General features: G+C 40.7%; 1 protein-coding gene across 2 annotated transcripts in view; it reads left to right on the top strand.

Annotated features, from left to right (window-relative positions):
- The window catches only part of RNF150 (ring finger protein 150), a 277,312-nt gene that overhangs the window by 153,884 nt on the left and 100,283 nt on the right, over positions 1–23,145 (top strand). For both annotated transcript variants that reach the window (XM_047718513.1, XM_047718515.1), the window contains exon 2: positions 10,502–10,752. In XM_047718513.1, coding sequence (XP_047574469.1) covers positions 10,502–10,752 — 251 coding nt within the window. The remainder of the gene's footprint in view (positions 1–10,501; positions 10,753–23,145) is intronic.

Genomic DNA, 23,145 nt, shown 5'->3' with positions numbered 1-23,145 from the left:
GTCTTTAGCAAGATAACGGTGAAACCCAAAGGCATTCTGTCTTCAGGTCTGGCTTGATCAAGGCTCAGATCATGTCATCACATTATTTCTGCCTTGATTTTTTCGGCTGTCCTCTGTCTGTCCCATCTCTATCCATGGTCTTTTTCCTTTAGGGTGCTAAGAATACTGCCACAATGTAACCTTCCAGATGTTCCTGTTTAAGATCAGCAGAAAAAGGGGGCATTTGCTTTCCTCTAATGTGAAATAAAATTCCCGTGTGCCCTGCCTACACCTGACAAGTGATGTCACTGGTTGGGCACAGTTGCATTTACAGGATTAGGCCTTTGTAGTAGAGGGGATTGTGCTAAGAGGAGGATGGGGTGGGACAGTCCCATTTGTGTATTTGGCAGTGGTAAAACTGTAATGATTCTAATAAAACTTGACATCTATATCATGGTTTTTATATGGCAGGCCTTGTGCTTAAGTGCTTTACTGTGAATTACCTCATTTAATAACAGGACAAGAGATTTCCCTCTGGTGGGTATTCTTTCTCAGTGACTCCTGCAGTAAGATCACTAACTGAGAATATTGGTGGGAAGAGGCACAGGAGATTTGAGGAGAGATGTAAAAATCTGAGGTCATCATTTGGACAAAGGGAGAGCGAGTCCAGAACCCAGTAGGAGAGGCAGTGTGAGGTGTTCATTAGTGGAAAGGGATCGTAAATTTAAAGTGGAAACAGATGACTCATCAGGTTTTTCTCTTAGCTGTGTTCACGTGATAAAGGGCAGGCATAGAATAGTGCATCTTGTTGGGCACATTCTGTGGAGAAATAGAAGAGGAAGGTAGCTAAGAGTATTTTCAGAGGATTTCTGATAACGATGGACCATGTGACCTATGCTGAGATTAGGATAGATGGGTAAGGACAGAAATGAAGCCAGGAGAGGGCTGATGGTCAGTAAGAAAATAGTAGGGGGTAGGAGGGTCTAGGGTGGGGATGTACCTGTGCAATGAGAGCTAGAAGAAGAGTCAGGGGCATTAGGAAAGTGACACTTTGAAATAGGGATTTCAGAGATGGTGCGGTTTCCTAGTAGTGACCAGGTCCAAAGTAAGAATATGTGTCTTGAGGAGGACTAGAGAAAGAGGAAGATGAATGGGAAGAGAAGAGCGAACAACCGACAAGCCAGAGTAGCGGGCGGCTTATCCATGTGAATACTAAAATGGTAGCCCGAGGAGGATGGATGTTACGAGCCAGAAGCTAAAAGGGGTGATAAAAGAGATAAACAGGAGATTGGTAGACAAGGCAAGGACGTGAGAGACTTCACTGGAAATGCGGGTGGAGAGACTCTCCAAGACAAGTGGCTTTCAAAGGAGGATGGGAAGGGACTGGGAGTAATAGTGTAGAAGGAGAAAAGCAGAGCCAGACCAGACTGTCTTCTGGCTCTGAGGTATGTGCAGTATGGTTAAATAAAAATAAATATAAATTAAAAACACCTGTCCCCTTCACCACAGTGCAGAGAAACTGGTGTCCCTGTAAGGCAGCCAGATCAATCAAAGCCAAGAGGCAAAGGAATCATCCTAAGAAGAGATGGAAGCTACTACTGGGGGTTTGGTTGACGAGAGACTCAAGTCTCCAAGAGTTGTAGAAGGAGGTTTGAGAAGGAGGCTGCAGGCGGGAAATGGGAGTTGGATCAGATGATGTGCAGAGCTACAGGGACCTGGGAGATAATTCCTGACTGGGGGGCCTGGACTTCAGCAGTGCCTCAGGTGAAGGGGCTAGGGCCCCTGAAAGGAGGGCGAGCAGTCTGCAGAATTACGGACAGCCTGACTAATGGGAGGAGCCCTGCCTGTTCTTGGGGCCACCTGAGATAATCCATACCTCTCCTTAACCTCCTGGAAGAACAGAACGAGGAGCCCTGCCTTGGTTTTTCCACAGAAAAATAGGACTGGGCAGAGTTGCTGATTCCACCACAGAAATAGGAACTCCCAGGCAGAGCTGATGAGCTAGCTGAGGAGAACCACCAGTATTAAAGGAAGTACCAAGTGGGCAGATACCAGCTGAGAAAGAGTGATTGAAAAGATGGACCACAAATATTCAGTAAGAGAAGCTTCCAGACAGTGGAAGCTATTTAAAAAAAAAAAAAAAAAAAAAAAAGGGAGCTAGAGGGTTTTTTGTTTTTGTTTTTTTTTTTAAGGAAATATTTAGTATGAAAAATTCAAGTTTAAATAAAGACCACAATAAATGAGATAAAATACAGAAACGATACAACTAAAGACAAATTCTTGAGCTACAAGATGAGCTTGAGAGACTCTTCCACAGTCAGCCAGAACAGATAAAGAGAAATTATAAAAGATACAGGGAAATACCACTATATACCTATTAGAAGGGCTAAAATTAAAAAAAAAAAAATAGTGGTATTTCCAAGTAGTGGCAAGGATGCTGAGAAACTGGGTCACTCACGCACTGCCAGTGGGAATGTAAAATGATACATCCACTCTGGAAAGCAATTTGGCAATTTCTTTTAAAAACTAAACATGCAGCTACCATACAACCTAGCAGTCGCACTCCTCGGCATTCATCCCGGAGAAATGAAAACTTAGATTCACACAAACATTTCTACCCTAATGATTATAGCAGCTTTATTCTTAATAGTCCCAAACTGGAAATAACCCATATGTCCGACAATGAACGAACAGCTAACCTGTGGTTAAATATTCCATAACACAGAATGCCATTCATCAGTAAAAAGTCGTGAATTACTGATACATGCAACAGCTTGGATTCATGTTAAGGGTATTTTGCTGAGTGAGGGGGAAAAAAGCTAATATTAAAGTATAACATACTATGTGATTCCATTTATATAACATTCTAGAAGATACTGTTCTAGAGATGGAGAATAGGTAAGTAGACATCAGAGGTTAGGGAAGGGAAAGGAAAGGGAGAGGCAATTCTTTTCGGTGATGGAATATTTCAATATTTTAATTGTGGCAGTGATAAGAAAGACACTGCATGTGTGATAAAATGTTGCGGAATTTTACACAAAGACCTTTTAAAACTCTGCACATGCCCAAACTGGTGAAGTCTAAGTCCTGTAATCTGGTTAATTATATTATGCCAGTGAATTTCCTGTTTTGATAATGCACTGTAATATGTGACATGCCACCACTGGGGGAAGTTGGGAGATGTGTGCATGGGACCTCTGTGCACAATATTTGCCACTGTTAGTCTGTAATCATTTCAAAATAGAAGGTTTTTTGAGTGAGAGGGAAAAGTATAAAAATATAGCTAACGGAATGAATGCCACCAACAGGATAATAGGGATCTCAGGAGAGAAAAAATATTAAAGGCAATATTTGCATAAAGTATGAAGACAGATGTTTTAGACACTAAGAAAGGGATGAAATACTTCAGATTGAAAGGCTTTGTGTACAGTAATTCTCCCTTATCTGCAGGGAACATTCTAGGATCCCCCAGGGATACATGAAACCATGCATAGTACCAAACCCTATATACACTATGTGTTTTCCTATACATAACTATAATAAAGCTTAATTTAGAAATTGGGCACAGTAAGAGAGTAACAACAGTAACTAAAAATAGAGGAATTATAACACTATACCATAATAAAAAGCATGTGAATGTGGTCTCTCTCTCTCTCAAAATACCTTCTAGTACTGTACTCATCTTTCTTCTGTGACAGTGTGAGATGATAAAATGTGTGCGTGAGGAGAAGTGAGGTGAATGACGTAGGCATTGTGATGTCGTGTTAGGCTACTGTGAACCTTTTGATGATACATCAGGAGGCTCAGGGGCTTCTGGACTGAGGTCAACTCCCTGTTAACAGAAACCACAGCTGAGGGGGCACTAGTGTGCTACCAAACTAACTGACAGTACTCAAAAACAGGCACAGTAACATTTAAAAGCATCAAAGACTATTCTCAAATATAACTTCAAAAAGTTACAAAGAGCAAAAATCTTGATGAGCCCAGACCTATGCCAGCAACAGACAGACAGAACCACCACAAATGCGTACATGCAGTTCAGCGTAGAAACTCAAAATAACTAGCAGCGACTGACAGAACTTCAGAGGAAAAACAGAGCAACAGTTATAGGAGACATTTTAACAACCCCTTTCAGGCAACCGAGCAGATAAAAATAAGCAGAGATATGGAAAATCTAAATGTAATTAATAAACTTGATCAATGAGATGTATATATCAAACAAAGAATAGTTTGTTTTTTTAAGATTTTTATTTATTTGACAGAAGGAGAGACAGCGAGAGAGGGAACACAAGCAGGCAGAGTGGGAGAGGGAGAAGCAGGCTTCCTGCCAAGCAGGGAACCTGATGTGGGGCACCCTGGGATCATGACCTGAGCCGAAGGCAGACGCTCAACAACTGAGCCACCCAAGCACCCCCCCCCCCCCCGCCCTGCCGCCAAAAGAATAGTTTTGAATACAATGTTTCTGGAGACAAATAGAACATTTAGCCCCCAAAAGTGTATTAGATGATTAAGGAACAATATCGAGAGCCTGTGTTCCTTGACCATAATGAAATAATAAAGTAATAATTACACATGGATAACTTTAAAAATCACATATGTTTGGAAACTAAATGTATAATACTAATACTAAATAATCCTTGGGTTAAATTGAAAGCTGCTTCAGAAATTTTTGATGTCTTTCAGAGAAACTGTATTTTGCGGTTTTCTTCATAGGGGGCCAGTGTTTGCTTAGGTATTTTGTAACTTCTGCTGCTGTTATGTATAGATCATTTTTCCATTACATTTTCTGGTGAGATATTACTGGGATATAGAAAGCCCTTCATTTTTTATGTGGATTTCGAATCTTGTATTGAGTGAACGTTCTTCTAATTTCAAAAGCTAAATTATCTTGGCTTTTCTAGATGGTCATGTGATTTGCTGAAATAATGACAGCATACACTCTTCCTTTCCAGTATTGACACTCTAGTTTTTATGTCTCTTTATGCCAGATACCACTTCTACTTTAACTGTTGGCTCCTCTTGGTCTTATTCACCATTTGAATTGGGGACCCCCTAATGTGTCCTCCGTTTAATGTGCTGCTTCTGGTAGATCTTTTATCACATTAAGGAAATTTCCTTCTACTATTCCCCCTAATGTATCCTCCATTTAATGTGCTGCTTCTGGTAGATCTTTTATCACAATAAGGAGATTTCCTTCTACTATTCTTAATAAGAATCAAGAATGGGTTCTATCCTCAATGTGTGGCTTCCTTCTCTAAGAAGCTGGCCACTCCACATCTCTCTAGCCGAAATCAGGGAAAAGGGGAGACAATCTGGGGAGCACATACTCAGTAGCAATCATGGTCTCCATTCACATCTCAGTGGCCAAATACTAATCACGTAGCCACATCTAGCTGCAAGTGAGGCAGGGACTAACACTTTTCCATGGTCAGCCTGTGCCTAGCTAACACACTCAGACTAGTGAGAAAGAGACCAGATCTTGAAGGATAGCTAGCCACACAAGATGATCATATACTTTGTTCCTTTCAGTCTTTGATGTATTAAAAAGTATTAATATATTTTCTAATGTTAAATCACTGGGCTCGATCCCAGGACCCCGAGATCATGACCTGAGCCGTAATACTCTACATTTATATGATACTTTATAGTTTTTAAGATCAGTTTCTATGCATTGTGTCACAAGAACAGGTGATAATCAGGAGCTATTAAAAAAAAAAAAAAAAGGAGGGGCACCTGGGTGGCTCAGTCATTAGGTGTCTGCCTTCGGCTCAGGTCATGATCCCGGGGTCCTGGTGTTGAGCCCCACATCTGGCTCTCTGCTTGGCAGGAAGCTACTTCTCCCTCTCCCACTCCCCCTGCTTGTGTTCCCTCTCTGTGTCTCTGTCAAATAATAAATAAAATCTAAAAAAATAAAATAAAGATATTAAGTAAATAAATAGAAAATATCTCCAAAGGAAATACTGCAGCCTTTTCTTATTATTGCCTAAATTCTAAAAGGCCCTCTGTAGAAGATACGGAGAACTGATGAAGGATTTTTGATCACACGAACCTAGGAGAGATGGTACCACTCTCTGAGCTGTGCAGGGAGGAACGGGGCTGGAGCTCTGTCCAGGGTCTAACACTCTGTTGGTGTCCTAGGCATTGTCTTAATGCAGTGTTTAAACAACCTGGTTTTGAATTTACAAGTCATGGATTTTCTGGTTATTAAACATTTTTTAGATTCCTGCACTTCTGTTTTGATCCTTTACTATCTGCATATACAAATTAGATAATGGCAATTGAATGCTGTCCTGGGAAAGGGAGCACTAAGAATCCAGAGCACCCTTGCCGTGTGGCCGCTGGATCATACGTCCGCTGGGCACGCATTGTCTCGCCCAGCTGAAGAGCTTTTCCAGAATACTCCATAATTATATAATAACTATCACTCAGAAGTATGAAATGCCTTTGGGAGGGAAATAAATGGTCGGCTGACATAATTTTGCAAAAGAGGCAATCAATATTTGAGCGAGTAGGTATCATGGTAAACACAGAATTTCCCAAATACCAGGCAGGGCCTCTGTAGCTTTTACCCCCGCAAAATTGCCTACCTGCTAACTTCCCTTTCCCCGAGTCTCAGAGCTTCCCGTGTGTCCTAGATAAGATACTCAGGGCAGCTTGTAACTCTGAGAGCACTCAGGCTTTCAGTGCGTTCTCCCCCTCCGCTCCCCTGCTTCTCTCACTCCTTCCCTCCCACACACCTGCAGAAGCAATTACGCTACCATTTACCTGGGGAGAAGCTGCTGGCTTCTGCCTGATACTGTGGCTGTGCATTTCAAAATGAAGCAAAGATCAGGGAGTTATCTGATTACTCACCTTGGTGCACGTGCCTCATTTGAACATATGAGACCCTGTGTGGTAGCTTTTGCCCTGAATTTTGTGCATTGATAAGACTGATCAGATGTTTCGTCCAGATCCACTTCATTGTACTGGTTTTGGATAACCTACGTACCTAGTTTTGTTTTGTTTTGTTTTGTTTTGTTTTGGCAAGAGAGAGAACATGAGCATGAGAGGGGAGAAGTCAGAAGGAGAAGCAGACTCCCTGCCAAGCAGGGAGCCTGATGCGGGACTCAGTCCTCAGACTCCAGGATCATGATCTGAGCGGAAGGCAGCCGCTTAATCAACTGAACCATCCAGGTGTCCCTGTACCTAAATTCTTCTTCTCTTTTTCTTTTTTTAAAGGTTTTATTTATTTGACAGAGAGAGATCACAAGTAGGCAGAGAGGCAGAGAGAGAAAAAGGAGGAAGCAGGCTCCCTGCCGAGCAGAGAGCCCAATGTGGGGCTCGATCCCAGAATCCTGAGATCATGACCTGAGTGGAAGGCAGAGGCTTAACCCACTGAGCCACCCAGGCGCCCCCATCCATTTTTTTTTAAACCATCATCAGCCCTAGAAAGATGAATAAAGTTGAGGTCTAGATGAATAGAACTGCTCTATTGCCACTTTTACTGTTTCTCCTTCCAAGTGGCTGTTGTCTATCGTGAAGGTACACCAATAGTACGAACAATGTGGGCAATGTTGACTAAACACTTAAGTTTAAATGCTTTAAAATGGTCACTTAACTTTGCCTTACAGGAGCAGAAAGTATTTTCTCAGGTCCCTAAAAATGGATGAGGAGTGATTTAAAACTTTGTGGATATCCAAAATTTGGTTGCCTATTTTTATTTATTTATTTTTGTTATACACAACTAATGAATTCTTGAACACTACATCAAAAACTAATGATGTACTATATGTTAGCTAACCGAATTTAAATTAAAAAAATAAAGATTTTATTTATTTGAGAGACGGAGAGCATGAGTGGGAGGAGGGACAGAGGGACAAACAGACTCCCCACTGCGCGCAGCGCTGGACGCCACCGGGCTTGATCCCAGGACCCTGAGTTCATGACCTGAGCCAAAGTCAGACGCTTAACCCATTGAGCCACCCAAGAGCCCCTGGTTGCCTGTTTTTAAAGTGTAGAGCTGGGCTTTGACTCTTCACTGTTAGGCTCTATGGTCTTTAATGCATAAGCAGAGAGTGGGAAAAGTGTATGGAGGAGAATGAATGAAGACAGGCCGCCAGAGAATAAAGATGTTAAAAGTTACACAACTAAAGCATCCTGCGATGGGTTTAGCGAAAGAAAGGCCAACCTTACTGTAAAACAAAGTCCAAAAGTCAATCCAATCATATCTGAGAATTTAGGGGGAAAACCAACTGCATCCTATCTGTCTCCTTTCTGCCCATCACATTGTAAGAGCGCAGTAAATATTGTTTTGTTACTAAATCGTATTTGGGTTAAGATTTAAATGTAAAACATAAAACTGTGTTTTGAGAAGCAATTTTTGATGAGTCTTGCTATCCTCTTGAGTGAAGAAGAGCTTTCTAAGCAGAGAATCAAAACCGGAAGCCATATGGGATTATGTTCATAAAATTTGACTACCAAAAAATGTAAAAGCCTTCTCATGGTGGGCAAAGCATCATGTATGGCATTGAACTATCAGATCGCTGTGTCGTACGGTAACACCGTGCTTCAATAAAAGTAAATAATAAAAATGACTGAACTAGGAATGAAAACTGTGGAATGTGTGCAAGTCTGAGCATACGACATCTTTTGTAAATAACCCCAAAATCCCATCCACAAAAACCGAATTCTAGAGTCCTGAGTAGACATGTTTTAAAAATATAAATAAGGAAGTAAATTAAATGAAAAATTATTATCCTACCACTACTAGAATATACTACCTATAAAATAGCTACAGCACTGGGATGAGCCTCACCAGGCCAGACTAGTCTAGTATACACAGAAGATCATATTTCTGTAGAGACAAAACCTGTCAGTAGCCTTAATCCCTCAACAAAACCTCAGACCACAAGCAGCCATTAGCCAAAGTAAACATGAAAAGAGAAGGAGCATCAAAACTGTCAGTAAATTCTGCAAAATTGAAATTCAGTCCATCAGTCTCAGTAATTCCCAGAAATAACAGCCAAATCTAAATCCTCTTGGGCTTTCTGATTTTACAGTTGGGCCAATACAAAAGTTTTAGGAATTTTAAAAAAATAGGTAATTGATATAGTACACACAGATACCTTTGTATGTAGTTAGCTGTTAAAGTATTTATTCAGTGGAATACCAGCAAGGAATTTAGAATTGCAAACTTGCATAGAGATCAAGGTCAAGTGAAAGCCCTAAGTAGCCTCTAAGAGCTTGCATCCCTCTGAGCAAAGGTAATCTGCTGGTTCCATCCAGCAGACTAACCTCAGCCGTGAATGAGGCCAACTTGAAGCAGCTACAGCGGTGTTTAATTTTGCCCTGAATCTGCAATATCTTAATTGCAAATTTGCTCTCTTTAATTAGCAATGACCCCAGGTCATGGGCTATTTCCATATGGAAGGAGGGCTCACCCAGAGCTTTGTGAACATGAACTGGGGTGATACCAGAGAACCTACCCTGGTGAAACTGAAATCAATATTCTAGTCCAAGGATCAGCCACGGTGGCATGTTGAGTTGGTCATTTTGGAGCTGGTATCATACCGGTACTGAAGACTCCCCGTGGAGGCTGTGCCTTGCACAGCATCATCAAGAATAGGGACAATGGGGGAGCCTAGGTGGCTCAGTGGGTTAAAGCCTCTGCCTTCGGCTCAGGTCATGATCTCAGGGTCCTGGGATGGAGCCCCGCATTGGGCTCTCTGCTCAGCAGGGAGCCTGCTTCCCTCTCTCTCTCTGCCTGCTACTCTGCCTACTTGTGATCTCTCCCTCTCTGTCAAATAAATAAATAAAATCTTTAAAAAAAAAAAAAAGAATAGGGACAATGACAAACGGTAACTTCGACCCCCCAGAATCGCTACTTTGGCTTCAGACTGTCAAATAATGGGCATGGGGGGAGGAATATTTAAAAGTTGAGGTAAAACAATTTTGAAATTGTGCAGTCTCCATCTTCTCTCTTTGCTGAGTATGAGGAGACCGAAGCTGTTTATGTTGAATTCGATAAAATAAGTAGGAAATAGTTCTGAGACCATGATATTAATGTTTATAAATCATTAGAGCTTGTCAAGAAACCCATTTGGGGTTACTTTAGGTACTCAATGTAGGAGAAAACTGCCTTAGAAATGATAGAGATCTGTATTTGAGGATTCCTGGTGTCTCGAGGGGGAATGCACAGAATTGGGCATCCTACCCTTCTCCCACGGGGTAGAAGGTGCCTCTTCCCCTCCTTGGGTGTCTGTGAAGTGCCCCAGAGAACTGTAAACTGGGCTAGGTGGGAAGGGTCATGAATTCAGTTAGGTTCTTTTCTCACATACAAGGTAGCTGCAGGAGGTTGAGAATTTGACTCCTTTTCTAGCTGTGAGATCTTAGAATTGGAGCCGGCTGTTAATTCTGGCATAGAATTGTCAAAAGTAGGGTCATTATTTGGCTATACATCACTTTGTCTAGACATTTCACTACGATTTTCTCCCTCTCTCCTCACCTTACCCTTGTTACCCCCTCCTTGTCCCTGTCACAACAGGTGTAGAAGACATCGTGGCAATAATGATTCCTGAGCCAAAAGGGAAGGAGATAGTAAGCCTGCTGGAAAGGAACATCACAGTGACCATGTACATCACCATCGGAACCCGGAACTTGCAGAAATATGTGAGCCGCACTTCGGTTGTGTTTGTCTCCATCTCCTTCATCGTCCTGATGATCATATCCCTCGCATGGCTGGTCTTTTATTATATCCAGAGGTTTCGATATGCAAATGCCAGGGACAGGAACCAGGTGAGTAGCAAGAAGTTTTTTAAAAATTAAAAATTATTTTAAAAGTAATACATATTGCCATATAAACCTTGGAAATCACAGAAAATACCAGGATAAAACCAAAATTACCTGGTATACCCCCACTCAAGATAAACATTGTTACCATTCGTCACATAGTTTTTCAGCTCTTTCTAAATACACATTTTGATGTTTTACTAGTATTGTTCTGTAACATAAGGTGCTTTCTTTGTCCCACATTCCTATTGTTCATTTTGTGGATAGTTATTTATTTAGGCAAGTAAAAAAAAAGGAGGAAGGGGAGTGAGCTGAGATTGTGGTAATATGCAGCATTGTGTGGGAAGAGCCAGGATTTTCTGGCGAATGGAAGAAGAAAAGGAGATAAAAAGGTAAAAGCTGTTTTAAGAGTGCTGTGAAGGGCGCCTGGGTGGCTCAGTGGGTTAAAGCCTCTGCCTTCGGCTCAGGTCATGATTCCAGGGTCCTGGGATCAAGCCCCACATCAGGCTCTCTGCTCAGCAGGGAGCCTGCTTCCCCCTCTCTCTCTGCCTGCCTCTCTGTCTACTTGTGATCTCTCTGTCAAATAAATAAATAAAATCTTAAAAAAAAAAAAGAGTGCTGTGAAATATGTAAGCCTGATGATTCACAGACCTGTACCCCTGGGGCAAATAATACCTTATATGTTAATATAAATAAATAAATACATAAATACATAAATAAAATTAATCAGTATCGTAAACTAGTAAAAAAAGAAGGAATTAATTTTGGAATGGATAATGTATGCATATGGTATAAAATGCAAAAGGTATAAAATGGTGTGCAGTTAAAAGTAATTGCCTTCCTGTGTCTGTCTCTCAGTTATCCAGCCATCTTCCTGGAATATCTTCTCTTCCAGGGATATTTTATGTGCTTACAGACACGTATTTTTAAACAAATGGTAGCACTCTTAACTCTGTACCTCTATTTCTCACTTCTTGGAATTATTCATCTCTACATTCAATCCCAGCTACCATCTCATTTTTAATGACTGTATAACATTTCATTTCCTACATATTTCACATTTATTAAACCAGTTTCTCTTACCAACATGTTTTCTCTTACCAAAAAGAGAAAACAACAAAAAACACATGTGATACTGAGCACATCTGTGAGTATACCCCTAAGGTAAATTCCGGAAGTTTAATAGGTAGGGCAATGAGGGGTGTGTGTGTGTGTGTGTGTGTGTGTGTGTGTGTGTATAAAATTATGATAGATACTGCCCAAAGTCTGCCAAAAAGGTTGAATCAGCACACTTTTCTAATCACAAATAGTGTTGGACATCTTTTCAGTAAAGTAGTAAGTAAAATAGAAAAATAAATACTTCAAGTAAAATAGAAAAAGTGAATTTTTTTTCTCTGGAATACCTGCTTATATTATCTGACCGCTTTTTGATTGAATTGTTGGTCATTTTTTCACTGATGTGTGTGAGTCAAAGAAATTGAAGAGAAGACTATTAGTCAAACGACTTAACTGACATAAGATTTAATATTATCTTCCAAATTTGTCATTGCCTTTGATTTTTCTGTGGTGCTTTTTGCCATGCAGAAATTCGGGAGTTTTACATAACTGAATTTATCCTTTTATATAACTCCCAAGTTTTGTATAATAAGATCTTCTACAGACCAAGACTATAGAAAAACATTCTCTCATATTTCCATCCACTACTTTTTATTTAATTTTTATGATTAAGTCTTTAATCTACAGAGAACTTACCTTAGTATAAAGAATCAAGTAGAAAGCCAGCATTATTTTTTTCAGATGGCCTACCTACCAGATTTTATAACTGGTATTTATTCAATAATTAATCTCCCCCTCTCATATGCAGTATCTCCATTCAGCATGTATTAAATACCAATATGAATTTGTTCTATTTCTGTGCCCTCAGACTTCTGTATCTTCTGAATCTATCTATTCAGACTTCAGTACCATACTATTTTGAGTACTTTGGCACTATAATATTGTCTCATATCTATTCATGCTAACCTTCCTTTATTGTTCTACCTTCACTTTTTATGTCTATTTTTATATAAACTTTGAGTCACTTTTATCTGTTTTTTAAGTTTATAGAATAATTTGTAACTTATATTGTTGAATCTTCCTTTGTATATGTTTGCCCTTTACTCAATGATTCTTTTTGTCCCCTACTAGCATTTTTTAATATTCTTATTTAATCACACACTTTTATATGTTTATTCCTAAGTACTTAATGATTGTGTTGCTATTATAAATGAAATAATCCTTTTTCATATAGGAAGGACTTTGACTTTTGTATTTTTATTTTGTACATTATTATACTCTATATATTTTATACTTTATATATTTTATAATTCATAATAATTTTGTAATGATTATAACATGCCTTAGTATTATTTTAATACTGATGGTAATATTAAATAGTATTATATGCAAGCATGTTCTAAGAGTTCTATATATATTTACATACTTAATAGTCTTAATAGCCCTTTGGTAGGATAGTATTGTCCCCATTATACAGAGGAAACAAAGAGATTAAATAGCTTGCTCACTGTCACACAGCTAATTGTTAATAGTGCTAGTAATTGAACCAATGGCAGAGCTTAGGTCCATACAAAGTATTTGTGATTGTTTATATTGGTGTATCAGGATTACATTAGTAATATGCACAGTTAGTGATAATTTACTTCTTTCAAAATTTTAGACCTATTATTTTTTTCCTATTATCTAATTTCATTGGCTTGTACCTCCAAAATCAACTAAAGTAATAGTGGTAACACTGAATATATTTCTCTTCATTAAACATTTAATGGGAAATCCTGAGTTTAATGGGATTTTTTTTTTTATCATTTCTCCATTTTGTTATTTTCCCATATAGTTTTCTAGGTCAAGATATATATTTCCTTGTGTTATGTAAATGCAGGTTAGTCTTCTTTCATTCAGAGTTTTTAATCAGAAATGGAGGTTTAATTTTAACAAATCCCTTTTCAATAGCTGTGGTCTGAGTTTTTTCTCTTATCTGTTAGTAGGAGTGTATTATATATTTTTTTAAGATTTTATTTATTTATTTGTCAGAGAGAGAGAGGGAGAGAGAGCAAGCACAGGCAGACAGAATGGCAGGCAGAGGCAGAGGGAGAAGCAGGCTCCCCGCCAAGCAAGGAGCCCGATGCAGGACTCGATCCCAGGACGCTGGGATCATGACCTGAGCCGAAGGCAGCTGCTTAACCAACTGAGCCACCCAGGCGTCCCAGTAGGAGTGTATTATATTAATGGATTTCCCAATATTAGACCATCCTTAATCTTCCATACATATTATTCTTCTAACACATGCTAGATTGTATCTGTATTTTATTTATTTATTTTTAAGATTTTATTTATTTATTTGACAGAGAGAGACAGAGAAGGAACACAAGCAGGCAGAGTGGGAGAGGGAGAAGCGTAACCCCTGCGGAGCAGGGAGCCCGATGCGGGGCTCAATCCCAGGATGGTGGGATCACGACCTGAACTGAAGGCAGACACTCAACAACTGAGCTAACCAGGCGCCCTATTTTATTTATTTTTCACCCTGATATTCATATGTGGAAATTCATCCACAATTTACATTTTTATCATATTCAGGTAACAGTTATATTGGCTTTTTTAAAGGAATTTGCAAATTTTCCTCCATTTTTTTATAGTCTAGAACTGCAACGTCCAACACAGTAGCCACTAGCCATGTGTGACCATTCAAATTTAAGTTAATTTTAATGAAATTTAAATTCTGTTTCTCAGTTATACTACCTACATTTCAAATGTCCTATATATGCACTGCCATTAGGTAGCCATCCCATCATCATGGAAAGTTCTATTGGATAGCCAAGCGCAAGAGCATTTTAAGTAAGACTGGTATTAGCTGATTCTTATAAGTATTAGTAGAAACTTACTGCAAGGCAGTAAGGTCTGGGTTGTTTTTTAAGAGGACAACTCTTTGACTATTCCTATTTTATGGCAATCGGTTTGTTTAAATTTGCTACAGCTTCTGGAACAATTTCTAAAAACCTTTGTTACTGCTTCTTTTCTGATTCTCAAGATGATACATGCTCATTCTAATAAGTTTTGGCATTCCAAAAAAAAAATACTAAAAGAGAAGACAAATCACCCATTACTACATGGAGTTAACAATTGAGGAACTTACCTTGCAGTTTTATATATTCGGTAAATTGTCATTGTATAAGTGTTTATGTATGAGATTCAAATACACATGTAAGTTTTGTGTTCCACTTTTTAATAGTTGCTGAGCATTTTCCCCTGTTATTAAATAATCTTTAAAGCATTATTTTTAGGGGCGCCTGGGTGGATCAGTGGGTTAAAGCCTCTGCCGTCAGCTCAGGTCATGATCCCAAGGTCCTGGGATTGAGCCCCGCTTCGGGCTCTCTGCTCTGTAGGGAACCTGCTTCCTCCTCTCTTTCTGCCTGCCTCTCTGCCTATTTGTGATCTCTGTCTGTCAAATAAATAAATAAAATCTTTTTTTTTAAAAAAGCATGATTTTTAGTGGTTATATAGCAGTCCAATTTCACCGCTTACCAAACATGGGCAAATTACTTAATCTCTTCATGTTTTGGCTTTCTGAACTAAATGGGAATACACCTTCCTCTTATGGCTGTAGTAAAAATTATATGAGTTAGTGTATATTATTTTTCAAAGCCTCTGAACATCATGCTAATCACTGTTTAAGCTTTCAATGAATAGTACCCATTATTACTCTCCTGCAGATTCCTTGATGACTACTTACAAGTCCACTTTATCACTTCTGTTGAATATTCTGGGATTTAAGCGGACACTTACTACCAGCCAGACACAAGGCAGTAAAAATATAGAACTAGTATGTTCAGTTTCACTGGTTGCTAAAGTTTACAAATATAAAGAAACTATACAGGGCCCCTGGGTGGCTCAGTCATTAAGCATCTGCCATCAGCTCAGGTCATGATCCCAGGGTCCTGGGATCTAGCCCCACCTCTGGTTCCCTGCTCAGCGGCAAGCCTGCTTCTCCCTCTCCCACTCCCCCTGCTTCTGTTCCCTCTCTCACTGTCTAACTGCCAAATAAATAAATAAAATCTTTAAAAAAAAGAAACTATATGCATAATATACATACATATATAAATCAGTTATTGCTAGGATACCTAGCTAATCTGATACTGATAAATAAAAATGGTAACCCTGTATTTTTGAGTCTATAGATTGTCCAAGTCATCATTAGGCAATTGAGTCAAGCATGACATTTTAAGCTTGAATTTATTAGTTGATTACTTATTTTAATCATCAGTTCACTCTGTGCAGGTAGATCAAATTTGCATGTCTGTAGGCGTATGCATACTCTGAAAAGCTAATTGGAAGCGAATGGTATGGAAGTTGGTTCGTAAGTCTTCAGTTTTTACTTAGCTCCCATTTTATTAACTTCCCTCAGATTGCAAGATGTTACCCTCAGGGCCACTCAGTGAATTGGGATCATGTTAAAAGTTAGCACTGTTTCCTGATCAAAATCGGCATTGTACTTTGGCCCTTTGCTGGGTGGGATAAGAACATATAATTTCCTTTAGAAAAAAATTTCTCCTTTGCCTTTCTATTCCTGTCCTTCCTCACATGTAAAGTGAGGCTGATCACGTGTCAGCCCCATCCAAGGGGTATCGAATGAGAAAATATGTGTGACTTATTAGATAGTTGTTAACCTTTAATAGATAAGGCAATTCTTAGAAAATAGGATCTCCCCAAATTTAAATAGCTCAATTCTTCTGTGACTCACAAAGACTTTAATCTAGATACGGGTTTTTAGCTCAGATGACACAGTTTGAAACAAAATGGGATATTTTTCCCATCTTTTCTCCAGAGTTATGGGAAAAGGAAAGCATATAAATAGAGTACAGAGGAAGAATCTGGCCTTCTTAGAGGATAATCCCCCATGGAGCAGTGGCTTTTAGTTAACGGTGATAGCGTATGCACACAGTTTTCAAGAAAAAACAAAAGGGTGTGTATTTAAAAGTAAAATTTTTTCTCACCTCAAACTCCCTTTGTTAACCTCCCTTTCTCCAGCGCCCCCCAGAGGCAGCAACTCTTAACACTTCCCTTTCAAGTCTTCCAGAAGTTTCTGTGCTAGAAAAAAGAAAAGTTGTTTTCCATATTTGTTACATAGACGAGGACTCCGGCTTTACATAGGTTGCACTGTAGTGGCATCAACAAGCAATACACATGGAAACAGATAGAAACCCAGTCGGAGGCTAGTCCAGTAGTCCGATGACAGGTGATGGGTTTGGACCAGAGTGAGTGAGAAGTCAGAAGGATCCGATTAGGACAGTATTTTAAAATCCTATGGGTTAAATGTAGCGTTTAAGAATATATCCTAGTTTATACCAGCCTAATTGTTAATAACTCCCCATTTTACTCTCAAAAGTGATAGTCCGGATGATAAATGACATGTTTGCCATATGTGCGAGAGAAAGAGAAAAATCAGGGATGCAGTTAGGTCTGTTTTCACCGCATGAACTGAAATGGGCAAGACAGGAGAAGAGATCCTGAGGGGCAGGGAACTCTGAATTTGGGTTTGGAGATGTTAACATTTGAGAAGCCTCTTCTATCTACCACATCCCTAACACAGAGGCTAGGTATTTGGACATGCAAGTCTGGAGGTCAGGAAAGAAGAGCTGGACATAGAAACACGGGAGCCATTGGAACATAGATGCCATTTAAATGGTCAGGACAGGAGGAGCTGTCCTGGAGAGTGAACATCCAGAACATCTGAAGACAGCTTGATATAGGCCAATGTGGCCTCGGGCCCCACTCTCCCTCCCTCTAGCATATTATTTTATGTATTTTATTTTCTCTCTGGTGCATATCACTATTGAAAGCCATTCCCTCCGTGCCTCACACCTCGCTCTCCCATGCATGTGGGTGCCCAGAGGGAGGTAAACCAGGAGGCTGGTTTGCAGAGACCAACCACAGCCTCACACTCCATCTGGATCCATTGGCCCCCCTGGTCAGGGTCCACGGCTCTGCAAGGACCTTCTTCACTCATGATGCTTGTCTTCTCTACAGCCCTGTCCTCATTTCTTTCAGGCCAGCATCCTTTGGGGAACCTGGTCTATCCACCGACCTATGGGTGCCTGAGTCCAGTGACTAGTTGTTTCCGCAGAACTGAAGGAGGGGGCCGGACTCCTGATTCCCATTTTTGAACAAGTCCTATGATGTGCAAGAGGCTGTTGAAGTGGCCCATTTGGATTAGGATACAGGTCATCACAGAGCACACACAGGAGCTCGAGGGGACTGCTTTTCATAATGTCACATTCCAGCCCACTGGAGTCTCATCTCTGCTGAATCCCAGAATGCTCTGTTGAATAATCAGACATAAACCCAGACATAAATGTGACTCTCCCAGGCAGTTTAGGTGAGGATCTAGAGTACTGTCAAATCTGGGGTGTCTCTCAGGAGCTGGGACACATAAAAGTAAATAGAGTTTGCTTTGATTAATATGTCCTATAGATACAGATATACTGCTTCTTAACAGCTCTGCGATGAAGTCACTGTTATGTATCACCCCACTCTATAGGTTAGGAAACAGAGAAGGTAAGCATTTGCCCAAGGACACACAGCATGGCAGTTTTAAAGCTGGGATCTTTAACATCTTTGAAATGCTCTGTCCTGAGAACATCTTTGGCACCTGCTGGTCCAAGGCCAGCTGCTGGTCTCCTCCTGGAGATGCCATTCTTCTCTGGCTGTCACTTGCAGAGTAAGCACCAGGAAAGTGCTTGTTGCTGATTATCATGGTAGATGTAGCTTCATTCAGGAGTTCTGGGAAAAAAGACATCTCCCCTCTTGCGTAGGACCCAAAAATGAGAACGGTGGGAGGGCTGCTGTTCCTTTTAGACCTTTTTCCAGGGACTGTGAGAAATAGCTAGGAACCGCTGAAAATTCACATTTCTCAGGTTCACTCCTGCCTCTCTGGCAGCTCGACAGTGCACCTGCCACGCGCAGCTTTTACACATCCATTTAAATCTCCCATGTGTGAAAGGAACCCACTGACAAAAAACATTACGAACATTTATGGCAAATGCAAAAGGTGAATTTCTTTGATAGAGAATGTCTTCCTGCGAGGAACCAAAAACTCCACAAAAGATGTTAAGATAATACCTGATCTAAGGAGGGCAGCTGGTCTTTAAGGGTAGCACCTTAAAGAAGCAGATATGATTTTATTTTGCCTGTAAGTTTAGGAAAAAATAAACCTGCTAAAAATTAATCCTGGGGAGGCAAGTGTGTATGTATATTCTCATGGTTCAGAATACAAGCAGTATAAAAAAGTTACATGCTAAAATTTCTCCTTCCTACCCTTCTCCTCCAGAAACCCAGGTACTTCCCCAGAGACACCCATTAGTGATTTCTGTGCAAACCCTCAGCAATATTTTTATGAACGTACACAAATACATGCATGTCCTTTTCATCCTTTCTTACACAAAGTACAGCGTAGTATAATTTGGAATGTTAGGGGTTTTTTTGCACCTTGAGATTTTCTCATACCATTTCATGGAGAGATTCCCCTTTCTTTTTATGGCTGAGTATTAGTCCATTGCCTGGTGTTATGGGTTGTATCATGTCCCCTTGAAAATTCATATGTTGAAGTCCTAACCCTGAGTACCTCTGAATGTGGCCTTATTTGGATATGGGTTATTACAGACATCATTATTTAAGATGAGGTCATTTGGAGTAGATTGGCATCCTGACCCAGTAGGACTGGTTTCCTCATAAAGGAGGGAAATTTGGACACAGACATGCATACAGAGGGAGAGCTGTAGGGAGATAAAGGCAGAGATGGGATACACAAGCCAAGGAATATCAGGGATTGCCAGGAAGCCACCAGAAGCTAGGTAAGAAGTGTGGAACAGATTGTCCCTCACTGCCCTCAGGAGGAATCAACCCCACAGACCCCTTGATCTTAGACTTCTAGCCTCCAAAACTTTGAGACAATAGATCTTATTGAAGCCAAAAAAAAAAAAAAAAAAGTAAATAGGGCTTGAATCTAACTGTGATTTTGGAGCAAAGTAGAATCAGGTTCTTGGGCAGGGCAAGACCATGAGGCAGAGGAGAATCCAGTGTAGGAAGTGCACAGAAGCATTCGAAGTCAGGAACCAGATCTGAACGATAAAGGTAGGGAGAGTGGCTAAACCAGCTTGAGCAAAGAAACCTAGGCCAGGAGAGAAAGCTGAGGGAAGTGTGCTGAGGTAAAGGAGGCCTTTTCTACCACAGTTGCACCTGTGGAAGGAAGCAGTCCACGGATAAAGGCACCAGGATGGTGTAGGAAGGGAAGATAAGCCATAACCCACACTCAGAGATAGAAATGTCCTATAAAACATTTCAGTGGCCATTTGACACACGTTTGGGTGACTTTTTTTTTTTCTCATTTAAGATTTTGTTTTCTTGTTTAACAGAGATAAAGAGCACAAGCAGGGGGAGTAGCAGAGGGAGAGGGAGAAGCAGGCCTCCCACTAAGCAGAGAGCCCAATGTGGGGCTCGATCCCAGGACACTGGGATCATGACCTGAGCTGAAGGCAGATGCTTAACTGACTGAGCCACCCAGGCACCCCTGTCTGGGTGACTTCTAAATACTGTGACACATCTCTCTTTCCTCGCAAGTCTTCATGATGCCCCTGGATGAGTACTTTAAGAGCCCACTAATGGCAGCAGGGTGGACTTCTCCACACGTAGCCTGGACACCTTTCACCCTGTGAACCCCATTCCCAGAAGGCTGTGGATGGGAAGACACAGTTGTAGGAATATGGGGGAAGAAGACATCTGGCCATGATTCTACTCATGCAGTTGAAAATGCTGACCTCCTGACCCCAGAATCCTAGTTATTAGAATCTAAAGGGAGATTAGATGTAACAAATTTGAGAGAGAGAGAAATGTTAAGTGATTTTTTAAAAGATTTTATTTAATTGTCAGAGAGAGAAAGCACAAGCAGGGAAGCAGCAGGCAAAGGGAGAAGGAGAAGCAGGCTCCCCCTGAGCAGGGAGCCTGATGTGAGACTCAATCCCAGGATCCTGCGATCATGATCTGAGCCTAAGGTAGACGCTTAACCAACTGAGCCACCCAGGTGTCCCAGGTGACATTTTTTTTTCATGAAGACACAATGAGGTTGGTGATTTCAAGTCAGAGGAGTTTCCACAAGACCAAACTACCTCCACAGTACTGATGTACTGAAGAGACTTGAGCCACAGGAAGGTTGCCAGCCCCACCTCCATCACAGCAGTAAATGGAAGGACTCCTCACCTTTTTACTGTTTGAACATTGGTCCTTTTCGGCCTTAGAAATAAGGCTTGATTCAGCCCTTTCTACTGTGTAGTGTAAGGGGGCTTCACAGAGGATGCTAAGGATTCATCTTCATTCTACCCATCTCATGAGCTCCCAGGAGTAAGTTGTTCTTGAACTCTGAGGTGGGAGGCCTGGATCCCTGACAGACTCCCGATCCTGAGCACCACTGTGCAGTATGGGCGGTCTCCCCTCCCCACCAGGAGGTTAAGGTGTCCCTCATCCCCTGGAAGTGCCGCTTCTGCCGCCATGTATTCTTCTCCCTGTAGAAACCCTACAGGATGGCAAAGCAGAATCAGCAAGCAGCATTCTTCCAATGACTGTGGCAGGTAACCCTGCCTTCTGGTGATTCGCTGGCACATTGTCTCACTGTCTACTAGGGCATTCCATCTGGGACACAAGGACTGAGTCTGTGGCCTGAAATCACAGGACTCCCAGTAGATGGTGGCTATTTCCTTTTTTTTTCTTTTTAATTTAATTTTATTTTTTCAGTGTTTCACGATCCATTGCTTATGCACCACACCCAGTACTCCATGCAATAGTTGCCCTCCTTAATACCCACTACCAGGCTCACCCAATTCCCCACACCCCGCCGCTCCAAAACCCTCAGTTTGTTTCTAAGAGTCCACAGTCTGTCATGGTTTGTCTCCCCCTCCAGTTTCCCCCAATTCACTTTTCCTTTCCTTCTAATGTCCTGCATGTTATTCCTTATGCTCCACAAGTAAGCGAAACCATATGATAATTGACTCTCTCTGCTTGACTTATTTCACTCAGCATAATCCCCTCCAGTCCCGTCCATGTTGATACAAAAGTATTCATCCTTTTTGATGGAGGTGTAATATTCCATTGTATATATAGACCATCTTTTCTTAAGAAATTAAAAATAGAGCTACCCTATGACCTTGCAATTGCACTACTGGGTATTTAACCCAAAGATACAGATGTAGTGAAAAGAAAGGCCATCTGTACCCCAATATTCATAGTACCAATGACCACAATCACCAAACTGTGGAAAGAGCCAAGATGCCCTTCAACAAATGATGGCTATATCCACTACAGACAGTTGAGAAACTAAGTAAGGTTTCTGTTGTTTTTCACAAGCAATCTTGCCTTTGAGGCTAATCCAAGGAAACCAGACCTGTCTTACATTATGTGAGGCCCGGTAATGACATTCAGACAAGTTTCCTTGAAAGAGTTACTTCTCCCTGTGAATCCCCTTTTCCTGTTATTTGCATATACATGGCCCAGGTCCCTTTAATTGCACTTGCACATGTCAATGCTGAAGGTATGTTAGAACAGGAAAAGCAATGGAATGCAAAACAAATTTGAATTTTACAAGGAGAGCAAAAGGGAAGGGAATAAGCTGTCAGTGTCAGGGAGGAGAAGGTCTCCAGGCGGAGATGTTTCTGTCCCCTAAAGAAAAGGGTCAAAATTGTCCCTGATGTTGATCTGGAGAAAGTGTGGAACCCTTTGTCGGGTGGCGGGGGGTGGCAAGAGTAGGAACCCAGAAAGGCAAAGTCTATGTTGTATCCATGACATATTCAGTGAAGTAATTCACCATGGATTTGTTTTTGTTTGTTTGTTTGTTTGTTTAAGGTAATTCAGATCTGAAGGGATCTTTGATCCCGAGTTCTGTTCTGCATGGATAAATTCCTAAGCTGGTAAAGCTGAAAATGACATTATTTTATGTACATCCTTTTACTAATAAAGGAAACTAAGGCCCACAATGTTTAAGTGACCTGGCCAAAGTCACACAGTTAGTGACAGAAATAAGACCAAAGATTGGATCTTCTAACTTCCAAACCACTACCTTCTCTTCTCTAACACCTCCCACAAAAAATAACCCTGATGTTTTTACTTCTTGTTGTATGTATGCAAATAGCCTTAAGGCACCGCTCCATGAGGTCACCATGGCCATCAGAGTAGTCTAAGTCTTTATCCATTTTTTTAGATTTATGGAGCAGTGCCTTATGTCATAAAAATTGGACTAGCTGTGCAAAGATTTCTGTCATATCAGCCACGCCTGGAAGGGTTATTATTATGTAGGAGAGCAGGGGA

Source organism: Lutra lutra, chromosome 2 (genome assembly GCF_902655055.1).
Source record: "Lutra lutra chromosome 2, mLutLut1.2, whole genome shotgun sequence".
Classification (NCBI taxonomy): domain Eukaryota; kingdom Metazoa; phylum Chordata; class Mammalia; order Carnivora; family Mustelidae; genus Lutra; species Lutra lutra.
Note: the sequence above shows the minus strand (reverse complement) of the source record. Positions and strands in the feature narration are given on the sequence as shown.